An 18,344-nucleotide genomic window follows, 5' to 3' on the forward strand; every position below is an offset into this window, starting at 1 on the left:
CTTAAACAGTTCTTAAAGCAATGAAGCTTAAAGAGTTTTTAAAGCGATGTTGCAAAAACAGTTCTTCAAAGTAGTATTGCAAAAGTTCAAAATGCTTACAGTCCATTTGAGGGAGAGACTTTTTAAGACGATTTAAATTCTCTTTCACATCTTGTTGTTGCGGTTCCCAGTCGAATTACTTTTCCCACGAAGAATTTACGAAGATGGAAAATGAAACGGCTTAAAGGCACTGACCTTTCCTTTACAAAACTGTTCCCAATCCTTTCTGCTATTCACAGGGATTAACACAGGGACAGTCAACGAATTCCTTCCGAATGAGGATCAAACAAGGTCGAACCTATTTCACCGTCGAAATCGACTTTCCTCGATCTTTTAACTCCCGAACTCCGATCTTCACTCTCCACTGATTCTCAACTAGCAGTATTATAAAGAAACTGCCAGCAATGACCTTTTAAACTTTAGGCATTAAATAAAACTCCATCTTTCAACTAAACTGTGTCATAATATTAAATCACGCAGTGGCATGAAGTCAAAATGGCAAATCCAGCCACGAACTACCCCTCCTCACAGGGAGGGGTCCTCCTTTTATACCCTGTAAAAAAAGCCTGTCACATGATCTCTACTGGTGGGAAAATGACGTCACTCCACCATCACAAGACCACTACCTTAAGTCCAGTATAGCTTCAACACCAGTCACGTGACAAGTACACCACCGTCACGTGTCACGGGTACGTAACACCTCCCTCCAAAAAAAAAATTGGTCTGTCAAGAACAACATTTTAACAATTATTTACAAGAAAAAAAGTATAAAGTTTATAACATACACAATATACAATACAGTATCATATAACATCTTACAACTCACAATACAGTAGGAGTGTTACAATTGTAAAAAACCACTCCATAAAAAAAAATTACATTGTACATTCAACATCGAGATAGACAATCAGCAACCACATTATCTTTACCTTTAATATGAGTTATCACAATATTGTACTCTTGTAACATCAAACTCCAATTTAATAACCTTCTGTTTTTGTTTTTCATTTTACTCAGAAAAACTAACGGATTATGATCAGTGTAAACAATAAGTGGTTTTTGAGTTGTACCAACATATACCTCAAAATATTCTAAAGCTAAAACAAGAGATAACAATTCCTTCTCTATTGTCGAATAGTTTCTTTGATGCTTATTATATTTCTTAGAAAAGTAAGCTACTGGATGATCAACCTCATCACCCTCATTCCTTTGCATTAATACTGCTCCTGCAGCCTCATCACTAGCATCTACAGCTAATGAAAAAAGGTTTTTCAAAGTCAGATGCCTTGAGCACAGGTTGTTGACATATCATTGTTTTCAATTTTTCAAATGCTTCTTGACAAGGCACTGTCCACACAAACTTCACATTCTTCTGCAAAAGGTTAGTTAATGGAAGGGCAACATTAGCAAAATTCTTACAAAATTTTTGATAATATCCTACCATTCCCAAGAATCTTCTGAGAGTTTTTTCCCCCATTGGAGTGGGAATCTCTAAAATTGCCCGAACTTTTGCCTGAACAGGAGCTACCTTACCTTGACCTACAACATAACCAAGGTAAGTCACAGTGGCATGTCCGAATTCACTCTTAGCTAAATTAATAGTTAAGTTAGCTTTTGAACAATTTCTCCACCGCAATAATGTGTGCTTCCCAAGTATCATTTCCTGTCACTAAATCATCAATATAAGCATCAGTATCTTTCAATCCCTGAATCACAGAGTGAATCATCCTCTGGAAAGTACCTGGGGCATTCTTCATCCCAAATGGAAGAACATTATATTCATATAGCCCAGATGGAGTTACAAATGCAGAAATCTCTCTACCTCTGTCCGTTAATGGAACACACCAATACCCTTTTAATAAATCAATCTTTGTAAGGAACTTTGCTTTTCCAACTTTATCTACACAATCATCTACTCTAGGAATTGGATATGCATCTGTTTTCGTTACAGCATTCACCTTCCTATAGTCCGTACAAAACCTAATACTACCATCTGGTTTTGGCACCATAACACAGGGTGAACTCCAATTCGAGTTAGAAGGTCTAATAATATTATTTTCTAACATATATTTAATTTATTTCTCAGCAAGTTCACATTTTTCTATGTTCATCCTATATAGGTGTTGTTTAATAGGTTTGGCATCTCCAACATCTACATCATGTGAAGCTATAGTAGTCCTTTTCAGAACATCTGGAAACAAATCCTTATATATAAAAATTAATTTCTTCATCTGTTGTTTCTGCTCTAGCTGTAAATGTGCTAGTTTCTCATCAATATTTTCCAGAGTGGTTGAATTTGGTAACCTAACAGAAACAATGTTGGATTTAGAATGAAATTCAGATGAATCATCTATCATGTTCCTAGTTAAATCAAACTCATTATCATTAACCACAACAGTCACAGTATCAGATTGTTTCTCAAAATATGGTTTTATCATATTTATATGGCAAAGTTGTGTTGGCCTTCTATGATCTGGAGTTTTTATCACGTAATCCACATAATTGATTTTAGACACAATTTCATAAGGACCATGAAATCTAGCTTGTAAAGGATTCATTTGCACTGGAAAAAGAACCAGCACCTTATCTCCAGGCTTAAACATCCTCATCCTAGCTTCTTTATCATACCAACTTTTCATTTTCTTCTGAGCCAATTTTAAATTTTCCTTGGCTAAGCTACAAGCTTTATGTAACCTGTCCTTAAATTTCAAAACAGCCCAACAAATTAGTGTGTATTTCCTTACTAATCCACTGTTCTTTTAATAAAGCTAAAGGTCCTCTAACTCTATGCCCAAATACAAGTTCAAATGGACTGAAACCTAACGATTCTTGTACCAATTCCCTTACTGCAAATAAAAGTAAGTTTATACCCTCATCCCAATCACTTTCATTTTCCACACAATATGTCCTAATCATATTCTTGAGGGTAGAATGAAACCTCTCCAAGGCACCTTGCAATTCTGGATGGTATGCAGACGAAGTGATTTGCTTAGCTCCCAATTTATAAATTATCTGTTGAAACAATCCAGACATAAAATTACTGCCTTGTATTTCCTTAGGTAATCCAAAATAAGTAAAGAATTTTATAAGAGCCCTTGTCACAGTTTTAGCTGTTATATTCGTAAGTGGTACTGCCTCTGGAAACCTAGACAAAGTACACATAATAGTCAACAAGTACTGATAACCAGTTTTTGTCTTTGGTAATGGACCGACACAATCTATAATAACTTTAGAAAACGGTTTACCAGATGCTGGAATAGGTTGTAATGGAACTTGATTTGGTTTACCCACAATTTGACAAGTATGGCACATTTTACAAAACATCGCCACATCTTTTCTTAGACCAGGCCAGTAAAAATGTTTTAAAATCTTGTCCACAGTTTTCCTTACCCCTTGATGTCCACCTAAAGGCACACTATGAGCTAAAGTCAAAATCTCATTTCGATAAACTTTAGGGACAATATTCCATTCCTCACTTGCAGGAATTGTAGGTGATCTCCACTTCCTCATCAACACTCCTTTTTCCAAGTAATATCCTACTGGCACCTTCTCAATTTCACTATCTAGTAGAGCTTGTTCTCTTAATTTTATAATCTCAGGGTCTCTATTCTGCTCTGCTATCATCTCCTTCCGAGACAGAGATAAATCTTCATTGTCAGACTTACTCCAAGAATCTTGTTCAAACAATGAAGGTAAGAAAGTCTCTGACACATCCTCAAAACTCGAATCCTGAGTTGAACAGTCATGAGTAACAACCTCATTCTGTGCATCAATCTTTTTAGCCATAGCTCTAGTCACAACACAGGAAGAATCTGTGTTAGAATTCATCTCTGGTTCCTCTGACTCCATTGTCAAATGCACTTCAGGAAAAACTTGTCCACCTGCCAAGTCATTACCTAACAATAAAGAAATATCCTTCACAGGTAAGCTAGGCTGTAATCCTACTTTAACAAATCCTATAACTAACTCTGACTTTAAATTTACTTTATGTAAATGTACAGGCATAAAATCACTCCCAACACCTCGTATATAATTTACCTCATGAGTATCAGACTCTTCATTAAACTTCAATACATTGTCTAACATCAGTGATTGAGAAGCTCCAGTATCCCTAAGGATTTTTATTGGCACCAGAGTAGATCCTTCTTTCAAGGATACAAACCCTTCAGTTATAAAATGATCATATCCCTTTTTAACTTGGTCAGACTCTAACAAAACCTCATTTGTGTTTATCGAACCCTGTAATTTTACAGGTGCTTCAGTATGTTGCACACATGCATCTGTAACTGCTTCCTTCTCTTTCTTTTTCAATCTGAAACAGTTAGCTATTACATGGCCAGGTTTCTTACAATAGTTACTAATAAGACCAAACTGTCTTTCCTTCACAGGTTTTCCTTCCTCCTTACCATTCTCAATAACTTCTGATTTAATTTCTGACTTACCTTGAGTCTCCATGTTACTTTTCCTCTTAAAAATTCTGCCCTGAGGAAATTTATTCTTATGGATTAAAACATACTCATCAGCTAATCTGGCAGAGTCCTGCAATTTATCAGTATCCCTCTCATTTAAGTAGGTCCTTACTTCACCAGGGATGCTTCTTTTAAATTCCTCCATTAAAATCAGCTCTTTCAATGTATTATAGTCCCCATTTACATTTTTAGAGGAAACCCATCTCTCAAAACACACAGCTTTATCATAGGCAAATTCCACATAAGCTTTTTCCACAGACTTCTTCAAACTTCTGAATCTTTCTCTATACACTTCTGGGACCAATTCATATGCTTTTAAAATATGCTTTTTCACAATATCATAATCAAGTGCTTGCGCAGCAGTTAAAGCTGTGTAAACTTGTTGTGCTTTGCCTTTAATTACACTCTGTAACAACACTGACCATTTATCTTTTGGCCACTCTGTAATCTGAGCAATCGTTTCAAAATGTTGGAAATATGTTTCCACTTCTGTTTCACTAAATGGAGGGACCAATTTAATTTCTTGATTAGCAACAAACGGTTTTCTAGAACCAGAAGACTGATTCCCAGACCTTAATTCTGTCATTGCATATTCAAATTCCCTTTTTTTATTATCAGCTTCTAACCTACAACGCTCCAATTCTGCTTTACTTTGTTCCAACTTCATTTGTTCGATTTGCAACTGCATCTGTATATTACTTATTGGAAACGACTCTAAAATCGATTCATCAAAATCACCCGAATCCACATAGTGTGACGCGATTTTTCTCTGTATTAGAGCCTTTGATGTAGACCTCCAAATACCTTTAAGTTGCAATCTACTAGCTATCTCAGACACCTCAGTTTTTTTCGCCTTTGCTAACAACTCCGCGTCTGGCGAAGCCAGAAACTCATCAGTATTCATTGTTGCCGAATACCACTCACAAGCCAATCAAATAAAAGAATCGAGTATTCCCCTTTTCCAAAACACCGATTCAAAATTTAACAAGCATTTAAACTCAAAAATGATCCAATCCCGGACGAGCCCCCATATTTATGTTACGGATTCAGCAACAATAAATATATGAGTGAGGCAGGGTTTTTATAACAAATAAAACATTTATTAAACACTGAAAAACAAACCCCCAAAAGTAAACAAATCACTAACGTAACCGGAAATCAGCTGCTGTGCGGCAGCTTAAACAGTTCTTAAAGCGATGTTGCAAAAACAGTTCTTCAAAGTAGTATTGCAAAAGTTCAAAATGCTTACAGTCCATTTAAGGGTGCGACTTTTTAAGACGATTTAAATTCTCTCTCACGTCGTGTTGTTGCGGTCCCCAGTCAAACTACTTTTCCCACGAAGAATTTATGAAGATGGAAAATGAAACGGCTTAAAGGCACTGACCTTTCCTTTACAAAACTGTTCCCAATCCTTTCTGCTATTCACAGGGATTAACACGGGGACAGCCGACGAATTCCTTGCGAATGAGGATCAAACAAAGTCGTACCTGTTTCACCGTCGAAATCGACTTTCCTCGATCTTTTAACTCCCGAACTCCGATCTTCACTCTCCACTGACTTTTAACTAGCAGTATTATAAAGAAACTGCCAGCAATGACCTTTTAAACTTTAGGCATTAAATAAAACTCCATCTTTCAACTAAACTGCGTCATAATATTAAATCACACAGTGGCATGAAGTCAAAATGGCAAATCCAGCCACAAACTACCCCTCCTCATAGGGAGGGGTCCTCCTTTTATACCCTGTAAAAAAAAACCTGTCACATGACATCTACTGGTGGGAAAATGACGTCACTCCACCATCACAAGACCACTACCTTAAGTCCAGTATAGCTTCAACACCTGTCACGTGATAAGTACACCACTGTGACGGGTATGTAACACTGTACAGAGTCACTGTTTATTCAGGGTGAGGGTCACTCACTGTGTAACTGTACAGAGTCGCTGTTTATTCAGGGTGAGGGTCACTCACTGTGTAACTGTACAGAGTCGCTGTTTATTCAGGGTGAGGGTCACTCACAGTGTAACTGTACAGAGTCACTGTTTATTCAGGGTGAGGGTCACTCTCTGTGTAACTGTACAGAGTCGCTGTTTATTCAGGGTGAGGGTCACTCACAGTGTAACTGTACAGAGTCACTGTTTATTCAGGGTGAGGGTCACTCACAGTGTAACTGTACAGAGTCACTGTTTATTCAGGGTGAGGGTCACTCTCTGTGTAACTGTACAGAGTCGCTGTTTATTCAGGGTGAGGGTCACTCACAGTGTAACTGTACAGAGTCACTGTTTATTCAGGGTGAGGGTCACTCTCTGTGTAACTGTACAGAGTCACTGTTTATTCAGGGTGAGGGTCACTCTCTGTGTAACTGTACAGAGTCACTGTTTATTCAGGGTGAGGGTCACTCACAGTGTAACTGTACAGAGTCACTGTTTATTCAGGGTGAGGGTCACTCTCTGTGTAACTGTACAGAGTCACTGTTTATTCAGGGTGAGGGTCACTCTCTGTGTAACTGTACAGAGTCACTGTTTATTCAGGGTGAGGGTCACTCACTGTGTAACTGTACAGAGTCACTGTTTATTCAGGGTGAGGGTCACTCACTGTGTAACTGTACAGAGTCGCTGTTTATTCAGGGTGAGGGTCACTCACTGTGTAACTGTACAGAGTCGCTGTTTATTCAGGGTGAGGGTCACTCACTGTGTAACTGTACAGAGTCGCTGTTTATTCAGGGTGAGGGTCACTCACTGTGTAACTGTACAGAGTCGCTGTTTATTCAGGGTGAGGGTCACTCACTGTGTAACTGTACAGAGTCGCTGTTTATTCAGGGTGAGGGTCACTCACTGTGTAACTGTACAGAGTCGCTGTTTATTCAGGGTGAGGGTCACTCACTGTGTAACTGTACAGAGTTGCTGTTTATTCGGGGTGAGGGTCACTCACTGTGTAACTGTACAGAGTCGCTGTTTATTCAGGGTGAGGGTCACTCACTGTGTAACTGTACAGAGTCGCTGTTTATTCGGGGTGAGGGTCACTCACTGTGTAAATGTACAGAGTCACTGTTTATTCAGGGTGAGGGTCACTCACTGTGTAACGTACAGAGTCACTGTTTATTCAGGGTGAGCGTCACTCACTGTGTAACTGTACAGAGTCACTGTTTATTCAGGGTGAGGGTCACTCACAGTGTAAATGTACAGAGTCACTGTTTATTCAGGGTGAGGGTCACTCACTGTGTAACTGTACAGAGTCACTGTTTATTCAGGGTGAGGGTCACTCACTGTGTAACTGTACAGAGTCGCTGTTTATTCAGGGTGAGGGTCACTCACTGTGTAACTGTACAGAGTCGCTGTTTATTCAGGGTGAGGGTCACTGTACAGAGTCACTGTTTATTCAGGGTGAGAGTCACTCACTGTGTAACTGTAGAGTCGCTGTTTATTCAGGGTGAGGGTCACTCACTGTGTAACTGTAGAGTCGCTGTTTATTCAGGGTGAGGGTCACTCACTGTGTAGCTGTACAGAGTCACTGTTTATTCAGGGTGAGGGTCACTCACTGTGTAACTGTACAGAGTCACTGTTTATTCAGGGTGAGGGTCACTCACTGTGTAACTGTACAGAGTCACTGTTTATTCAGGGTGAGGGTCACTCACTGTGTAACTGTACAGAGTCACTGTTTATTCAGGGTGAGGGTCACTCACTGTGTAACTGTACAGAGTCACTGTTTATTCAGGATAGCCCTCAAGTGTTGTTGTGTTTGTCATCCCCATATTTTACTAATCCTATTCCCTTATGACTTCGGAATACTGGATGAAACTGGAACACCTGAGGGAAACCCATGCTGGGTCGCTGGTGCGGTGAAGCATTATGCTAACTGCTAATCTACAGTGCCACCCTTTCCATTTGTGTCGCCGTTTTTGGGGGAGGTGCACAGTAACCTTGCAAATCACAGTCTCTCTGCACATCTTTTTGTAGGTCTCTGCAACTTACTCAATGTTTCCTGAATTAGACTCCGTGGAGTGCATTGCCTCAAATCTGTCTGGATTAAATCCCACCTGCCACTGCTCCATCCAACTTTCCAGCTGTTCTGTGTCCTGCGGTATCTTTAGACAAATTTTTTTGTTATCTACAGCTCTGCAAACTTTTATATGTTGTCAGCAAACTTACTAATCAGACGCCTTATATGCTCATCCAAGTCATTTATATATGTATTACAAAGAGGAAAGGTCTCAGTGCCAATCCTTGCAAACAACACTCATACAGAGAAAAGTCCTTCCATCACTATCTTCCGGATTTATCACTTCAGCAAGTTTGGATTAAATGAATGTGCCCTGGTTCCTTTGTCTCTCAACCTTTTGGCTCAGCCTACTGTGTCGAATGTGGGCATAGGGCAGTATAGCCCTTCAGCCATCATTTCTGCATGGCATCGTAGCATTGTGTTTCATGTAATGCTTTACAGGGCCATTGCCAGCAATTGGAAATTCAGAGTTCAATTCCCGCTCCAGTCTATAAAGATTTGTACATTCTCCCCAGGTCCACTTGGGTCTCCTCCAGGTGCTCCAGTTTCCCCCCACGTTCCAGAGATGTAAGGGCTAGAGTTAGTGAGTGTGAGCACTCTATGTTGGCACTGGAGCTGTGTCCTCAGCATATCCTCAGACTGTGCTGATCACTTATGTGAACGATGTATTTCACTATGACAAATGAATCTAATCTTTCGTCTTCTATGATGCCAATCTAAACTAATTCTTTCTGCTTGTTCATATATCTTTATAAAAGCCTCTAAAACTCCACAATCATCGCATTCCAGACACCCAACATTCTTTGTGGGGAAAATAAAACTTATCCAGACAGACACATCTCTTTTAAGCTTTCACCCTCGTACCTTAAACCTGAGCTATCTGCCCAATCCATGCCTTTCATAATGTCATAAACCTCCTTCAAGTCTCCCGTCAGCCTTCACCACTCCAGAGAAAACAACCCAACTTTTTCCAACCTTTCCTCGTAGCTAATAGACAACAGACAGTAGGTGCAGGAGTAGGCCATTCAGCCCTTCTAGCCAGCACCGCCATTCACTGTGATCATGGCTGATCATACACAATCAGTACCCCGTTCCTGCCCTCTCCCCATATCCCTTGACCCCGCTATCTATAAGAGCTCTATCTAACTCTCTCTTGAATGCATCCAGAGACTTGGCCTCCACTGCCTTCTGGGGCAGAGCATTCCACATATCCACCACTCTCTGGGTGAAAAAGTTTTTCCGTATCTCTGTTCTAAATGGCCTACCCCTTATTCTTAAACTGTAGCCTTTAGTTCTGGACTCACCCATCAGTGGGAACATGCTTCCTGCCTCCAGTGTGTCCAATCCCTTAATAATCTGATATGTTTCAATAAGATCCCCTCTCATCCTTCTAAATTCCAGTGTATACAAGCCCAGTCGCTCCAATCTTTCAACATATGACAGTCCTGCCATTCCGGGAATTAACCTTGTGAACCTACGCTGCACTCCCTCAATAGCAAGAATGTCCTTCCTCAAATTTGGAGACCAAAACTGCACACAATACTCCAGGTGGGGTCTCACCAGGGCCTTGTACAGCTGCAGAAGGACCTCTTTATTCCTATACTCAATTCAGCTTGTTATAAAAGCCAGCATGCCATTAGCTTTCTTCACTGCCTGCTGTATCTACATGCTTGCTTTCATTGACTGATGTACAAGAACACCTAGATCTCGTTGTTCTTCCCCTTTTCCTAACTTGACTCCATTTAGATAGTAATCTGCCTTCCTGTTCTTGCCACCAAAGTGGATAACCTCACATTTATCCACATTAAACTGCATCTGTCATACATTTGCCCACTCACCCAACCTGTCCAAGTCACCCTGCATTCTCATAACATCCTCCTGACATTTCACACTGCCACCCAGCTTTGTGTCATCAGCAAATTTGCTAATGCTACTTTTAATCCCTTCATCTAAATCATTAATGTATATTGTAAACAACTGCGGTCCCAGCACCGAACCTTACGGTACCCCACTGGTCACAGCCTGCCATTCCGAAAGGGACCCGTTAATCACTACTCTTTGTTTCCTGTCAGTCAGTCAATTTTCTTTCCATGTCAGTACTCTGCCCCCAATACCATGTGCCCTAATTTTGCCTACTAATCTCCTATGTGGGACTTTATCAAAAGCTTTCTGGAAGTCCAGGTACACTACATCCACTGGCTCTCCCTTGTCCATTTTCATAGTTACATCCTCAAAAAACTCCAGAAGATTAGTCAAGCATGATTTTCCCTTCATAAATCCATGCTGACTCGGACTGATCCTTCTACTGCTATCCAAATGTGTTGTAATTTCCTCTTTTATAATTGACTCCAGCATCTTTCCCACCACTGACATCAGGCTAACCGGTCTATAATTCACTGTTTTCTTTCTCCCTCCTTTCTTGAAAACTGGGACAACATTAGCCACCCTCCAATCAGCAGGAACTGTTCCTGAATCTATAGAACATTGGAAAATGATTACCAATGTGTCCACGATTTCTAGAGCCACCTCTTTAAGTACCCTGGGATGCAGACCATCAGGTCCCGGGGACTTATCAGCCTTCAGATGCAACAGTCTATCCAACACCGTTTCTTGCCTAATATAAATTTCCTTCAGTTCATCCTTTATCCTAGTTCCTTTGGCCACTATTACATCTGGGAGATTGTTTGTGTCTTCCCTAGTGAAGACAGATCCAAAGTACCTGTTCAACTCATCTGCCATTTCCTTGTTCCCCATAATAAATTCACCTGTTTCTGTCTTCAATGGCCCAATTTTGGTCTTAACTATTTTTTTGCTATTCACATACCTAAAGAAGCTTTTACTATCCTCCTTTATATTCTTGGCTAGTTTACCTTTCAAACTCATTTTTTCTTGGCGTATTGCCTTTTTTGTTATCTTCTGTTGCTCTTTAAAAGCTTCCCAGTCCTCCGGTTTCCCGCTCATCTTTGCTACGTTATACTTCTTCTCTTTTATTTTTATACTGCCCTTTACTCCCCTCGTCAGCCACGGCCGCCCCTTACTCCCCTTAGGATCTTTCTTCCTCTTTGGAATGAACCGATCCTGCACTTTCTGCATTATTCCCAGAAATACCTGCCCTTTTTTTTCCACTGTCTTCCCTGCTAGGGTATTGTTCCATTGAACTTTGGCCAGCTCCTCCCTCATAGCTCCATAGTTCCCTTTGTTCAACTGTAATACAGACACATCCGATTTTCCCTTCTCCTTCTCAAATTGTAGGTTAAAACATAACATATTATGGTCACTACCTCCTAATGGTTCCTTTACCTTGAGGTTCCTGATCAAATCCGGTTCATTGCACAACACTAAATCTAGAATTGCCTTCTCCCTGGTAGGCTCCAGTACAAGCTGTTCTGAGAATCCATCTCGGAGGCACTCCACAAACTCCCTTTCTTGGGGTCCAGTACCATTCTGATTCTCCCAGTCTACCTGCATGTTGAAATCCCCCATGACAACTGTATCATTACCTTTGCGACATGCCAATTTTAACTCTTCATTCAACTTACACCCTACATCCAGATTGCTGTTAGGGGGCCTGTAGATAACTCCCATTAGGGTCTTTCTACCCTTAGAATTTCTCAGTTCTATCCATACTGACTCTACATCCCCTGATTCTATGTCCCCCCCCCCCTCGTAGGGGACTGAATATCATTCCTCACCAACAGAGCCACCCCACCCCCTCTGCCAGTCAGTCTGTCCTTTTGATAAGATGTATATGCATGAATATTCATTTCCCAGGCCCTGTCCGCTTGAAGCCATGTCTCAGTTATTCCCACAACATCGTACTTGCCAATTTCCAACTGAGCCTCAAGCTCATCTACTTTATTCCTTATACTTCTTGCATTCATATATAATACTTTTAATTCGTTACTCCCCTCTCCTTTCATATCAATTCCTATTTCACTTGGCCATACTGTATGATCTCTTCTTGAACTTTCTACTCCATTGATTCTGTTGTCCTTTTTAACTTTTCTTATTTTCACTTTCCCTTTAACTCCATCCCTATATTTCCAGTTCATCCCCTCCCCCCCACGACTTAGTTTAAACACATCCATGATGCAGTGGCAAACCTGTCTGCCAGAATGCTGGCAGATAATATACTCCAATCCAGGCAGTGTCCTACAGGGTTCCATATGAAAAGACAGAAGTCTACAGAATGTGGTGGATACAGCCCCATCCATCACAGGCAAAGCCCTTCCCACTATTGAGCACATTTACATGGAGCGCTGCCACAAGAAAGCATCATCCGTCATCAGTCTCCAATATCCAGGCCATGCCCTCCTCTTGCTACTACCATCAGGCAAGAGGGACAGGGATCTTGTGTCCCACAGCATAAGGTTCAGGAACAGTAATTACTCTTCAGCCATCAGGCTCCTGATTGAGAGTGGATAACTTCACTCATCTCAACACTGAACTGATTCAACAACCTATGGACTCACTTTCAAGGACTCTATAACTCAGTTTCTCAATATTCTTTATACTTATTTATTTATTGTTATTATTTTTTTTATTATATTTGCACAATTTGTCGTCTTTAGCATTGTTTATGAATTTTTGTTTGTGTTCATTTATTCTATTGTGTTTCTTTGTGGGTGCAGTGAATGCCCACAGGAAAATTAATCTCAGGGTTGTATATGGTGACATATATGTACTTCGATAATAAATTTACTTTCAACGTTGAACCAGTGTGGATAACTTCACTCACCTCAACTCTGAACTGATTTTATGGCCTACAGACTCACTTTCAAAACCCCTTGTTCTTAGTATTTTTTATGTGCAGTGTCTTTTTTATTGTCTGTCTTTGTTGTTTATCCTTTATTCATAAGTTGTATTGTATTTCATTTTCCCTGTAAATGTCTGCAAGGAAAAAACCTCAAGCTTACATATGGTGGCATTAAATAAATTTACAATGAACTTTGTTCATTGCCTTCAAAAAATCTCAGTCAGTTATGATGGATGTGATCTTGGCTCTAAACCTGCATCTTCCTAATCAGCCCCTGCTTTCCATGTGAACGCAAATCCTGTCCCTCAGAAGTGACTAGAACATCGAGCATTCTAGCACAGTACAGACCCTTCGGTCCACGACGTTGTGCCAACATTTTAACCTACTCTAAAATCACAGAGTCATAGAAAACTACAGCACAGAAACAGGCCCTTCAGCCCATCTAATGTGTGCCAAACAATTTCCACTGCCTAGTCCTATTGACGTGTAGCCAGATCATAGCCCTTTGTACCCTTCCCATCTAAGTACCTATCCAAATTCTCTTAAACGTTGAAATCAAAATCACATCCACCACTTGGACCGGCAGTTCATTCCACACTCTCACCACCCTCCGAGTGGAGAAATTTTCCCTTCCTGAAGTCCACAATAAATTCCTTGGTCTTGCTAACACTGAGTGCAACGGTTGTTGTTTCAACAGTTGATCTATCTCACTCCTGTCCACCTCCTCACCACCATCTGGAATTCTGTCAACAACAGTTGTGTCATCGGCAAATTTATAGATGGCATTTGAGCTGTACCTACTACACAGTCGTGGGTGTAGAGGAATTAGAACAGTGGGCTGCACGTGCGTCCTTAAAGTGCATCAGTTCTCTGGACCCTCTCCAATACCAGCACATCTTATCTTAGATAGGGGAGCCGAAACTGCTCACAGTACTCTGTGTGGTCTGACCAATGCTTTATAAAACCTCAACATTAGATCCCTGCTTTTATATTCTCAATACAAATGCTAATGCTGCATTTGCCTTCCGATGATACTCTACATTGTTCTGTTGATCTGCAAACATGGCTGTATTTATTTATTGTTGTGTTTATTGTTGCAGCATATGCTATGAGTTTCATGTGAGCAGAGAATTACATTGCACCCTGATCATACACTCAGCTCAATCCGCTTCTAATTACACTCTGATCTACTGCCTATCAGTGACAACATAAGGGGAATAAGCTAATATTGGCCAATCCCACTATAATATTGGAGGTGATAATTTCTGCAATAAGTTTTTCTTTAATGGATTCACCAGTAAGAAGACACTTATGTGGTGTTGAAGTGTGCACAGATCAGTATAACCAGCGATTCCACAGGGTTTCTGCAACCTCAGGGCTCTTGGGTGTCACTGAAATATCCACTCCCATATAAAATGGTAAATTGGTTTATTATTGTCACATGTATTGAGATACAGTGAAAACCTGGTCTCGTATTCTGTTCAGACAGACCTCTCATTACAGCAGTGCCTTGAGGTAGTGCAACGTAAAACAGTGACAAGAGTGCAGAATAAAGTGTAATAGTTACAGAGAAAGTGCAGTGCAGGTAGACAATAAGGTGCAAGGTCATGAGGTAGATTGTGAGGTCCAGCTTATGGTGTAGGCCTCCGTTAGTCTCGATAGACCATGGATTTGCACCTTGGAAAGTTTCCAGGGCGCAAGCCTGGGCAAGGATTTTTTTTTGGAAATCCGGCAGTTGCCCAAGCTGCAAGTCTCCCCTCTCCACGCCGCTAATGTTGTCCAATGGAAGGGCATTAGGACCCATACAGCTTGGCACCGGTGTCATCACAGAGCAATGTGTGGTTAAGTGCCTTGCTCAAGGACACACACGCAACCTCAGCCAAGGCTCGAACTAGCAACCTTCAGATAACTAGACGAACGCCTTAACCACTTGGCCAAGTACCAACACAGCTTATGGTACAAGTGGACCATTCAATAGTCTTATAACAGTGGTATAGGTCTCTTTAAGCCTGGTGGTATGTGTGTTCATGCTTTTGTATCTTCTGCCTGATGGGAGGAGGAAGAAGAGAGAAGGTCTGGGATAGCTTGGGTTTGTGATTACACTGGCCGCTCTCCCAAGACAACGAGAAGTGTGGAGATGAAATGGGCTTCTTGTCCACAGAGAAGTGAGTGGAATAAATATCAGTGTGGATTGTGTAAGGGTTTTCAGTAGTCGATGTCCAATTGCTTAGAAAGGACAGAGGGAGTCTGCTTGTCTCCCGTAGTGTGAGTAGTGCAGTGGGCTGGTGTGTGGGCATTGATCGTTGGGACTGGAGATGGGAGAATGAATCCCAGCATTACGGTTGGGGTAATCGAACCTGGACCCAGGAATGTGGTGATCCTGAAACTTCCTGCTGTTGGTACTTAGGCACAAAGGAACATCCCATCCACTAGGTCTCAACAGATTAAAAATTAGCTTTATTGTCACATGTTCTTCAAAACATAAAAAAATACAGTGAAATGCGGCGTTTGTGTCAACGACTGACAAAGATTTGGTGAAGGCTGCCCCCAAGTGTCTCCAAGGTCCCGGCTCAAACAACTTTCTAACCCTAACCTGTGTGTCTTTGGAATGTGGGAGGAAACCCCCATGGTGACCGGGAGAACGTACAAATTCTGCATTCTTTTTACTACCTCAATGTACCCCTTATAATTTTGTATACCTCTATCAAATCTCCCTTTATCAATTCAATTGAATTGACTTTATTTCTTATATCCTTCACATACATGAGTAAAAATCTTTACATTATTGTCTCTGTCTAAATGTGCAATTTGCAATCATAGTAATTTGCAATGATTTATAGTAAATAGAACAATCAATGTAATATAGAGAACACTCAGATCAGCGTGAGTTCATCAGTCTGATGGAGTGGTGGAAGAAGCTGTCCCAGAACCTGTTGGTCCTGGCTTTTATGCTGTGGTACCATATCCCGGATAGTAGCAGCTGGAATAGATTGTGGTTGTGGTTGGAGGAGGCCCTTTCTACATACCTGTCTTTGTAAATGTCCTGAATCATGGGAAGTTCACATCTACAGATGTGCTGGGCTGTCTGCACCACTCTCTGTAGAGTCCTGCGACTAAAGGAGGTACAGTTCCCATACCAGGCAGTGGTGCAGCCAGTCAGGATGCTCTCTATTGTGCCCCTGTAGAAAGGTTTTAGGATCTGGGGGCCCATACCAAACTTCCTCAACCATCTGAGGTGAAAGAGGTGCTGTTGTGCCTTTTTCACCACCCAGCTCCTCCTGCACTGCAGGGAATAAAGTCCTAATCTATGCAACCTTTCCCTGTAACTCAGGTCCTCAAGAACCAGCAACATCATTATAAATCTTCTCTACACTATTTCAGTCTTATCCTTTAGGTAGGTAACCAAAACTGCTCACAATACTCCAGATTTGGTGTCACCAATGTCTTATACAACTTCAACATAACATCCTTAAACCTATTGTCTTGTTCCAGGACACAACGCCTACATCTGCCCGGCTACCAACCAGTGCACGATAGACAAGAACCGACGGAAAAGCTGCCAGGCCTGCAGACTCCGCAAGTGTTATGAAGTCGGGATGATGAAATCAGGTGAGTGGTCGCACTGAGGGTGACAGGGCACTGTAATACCGACTTGTAAAGATGTAACGCTGAGTTTTTATAATGCTTTGGTCAGAATGCTCTTAGCGTGTGGTGAGCTGTCTCGGGCCCCTTAACTAAGAAAGGATGTGCTGGTATTGGAGAGGAGCAAAAGAAGGTTCTCGAGAGTGATTCCTGCATTAAAGGGAATGAGGAATGTTTGATGACTCCGGCCTGTACTCATTGGAGTTTAAGAGAATGGGACGGGGGGGGGGGGTATCATTGAAACCTATCGAATATTGAAAGGCTTAGATAGAGTGGATGGGGAGAAAATGTTTCCTTTGGTGGAGGAGTCTAGGACCAGATGGCATAGCCTCAGAATAGAAGGATGTCTCTTTAGAACAGAGGCGAGGAGGACTTTCTTCAGGCAGAGGGTGGTGAATTTATGGAACTCATTATCTCAGATGGCTGTGGAGACCAAGTCACTGGGTATATTTAAAGCAGAGATAAACGGGTTCTTGATTAGTAAAGCTGTAGAAGGTTACCGGGAGAAGGCAAGAGGATGGTGTTGAGAGGGACAATTCGTCAGCCATGATGAAATGGTGAAGCTGATTTGATGGGCCAGGTAGTCTAATTCTGCTCCTGTCTCTTATGGTATGATGGAATGCTGCAGAATGGCAACTTAGTGGGTATGAGGGGTCGGCCTTGGATGGAGACGAGGCAAGGATAACTGAATCAGGGTTTGTGTAGTGCTGGAGACTGGGAGATGCAGGATACATCCAGCAGGGGCGGGGAGTTCCAGCCGAGGACATCGCAATCAGTATAATCTTTATCACCACTGACAGATGCCGTGTGAAATGTGTCACAGGACGACAGTGTACAGAGCAAGACCCAATCACTGTATGTTTCAAAAACAATTAATTAATTGGATGCAATAGGGTCTTTTAAGAGCCTCTTAGATAGGTACATGGAGCTTAGAGAAACAGAGGGCTATGCGTGAGGGAAATTCTAGACTGTTTCTAGAGTAGGTTGGATGGTCGGCACAACATTCTGGGCCGAAGGGCCTGTAATGCGCTGTAACTTTCTATGTTCCATATTGAAAAGGGGAATAAAGAAGTACAGTTCAGAATTCCATAGACGTAGGGTTAGGGTGGTAAGCTGTGGGTGTGCTATGTCGATGCTGGTAACTTGTGGTTGGCCACAGCACTGTGTCGGTCTTTGATGCAGAATGTCACATTTCACCATATGTTTCAATGTATGTGTGACAAATAAAGCTAACTTTTATTAAATCTGAGGGGAGCAGGGAGAATGTGGGCTTTCCTCCCAAAAGATGTGGTCAAAGGACAATGGCAAAGGTGTTTTCAAATGGAAATCGGATGAGTGGAGGAGAGAAAAAGTGACAAAAGGATTGGATGAATGTGGGGAGATCCCAAGCAAGGTGTAGCCACATTGATCATTGTGTAATTGTACTGTTTAATGGGGAT

At 41.4% G+C, this 18,344-nt stretch overlaps 1 protein-coding gene across 4 annotated transcripts in view; it reads left to right on the forward strand.

Moving 5' to 3' along the window:
* Positions 1-18,344, forward strand: part of LOC140724816 (estrogen receptor beta-like) — a 305,615-nt gene that overhangs the window by 114,206 nt on the left and 173,065 nt on the right. For all 4 annotated transcript variants that reach the window (XM_073039457.1, XM_073039459.1, XM_073039460.1 and 1 more), the window contains exon 4: positions 16,756-16,872. In XM_073039457.1, coding sequence (XP_072895558.1) covers positions 16,756-16,872 — 117 coding nt within the window. The remainder of the gene's footprint in view (positions 1-16,755; positions 16,873-18,344) is intronic.

The sequence above is a fragment of the Hemitrygon akajei genome, chromosome 3, assembly GCF_048418815.1.
Source record: "Hemitrygon akajei chromosome 3, sHemAka1.3, whole genome shotgun sequence".
In the NCBI taxonomy this organism is placed as follows: Eukaryota; Metazoa; Chordata; class Chondrichthyes; order Myliobatiformes; family Dasyatidae; genus Hemitrygon; species Hemitrygon akajei.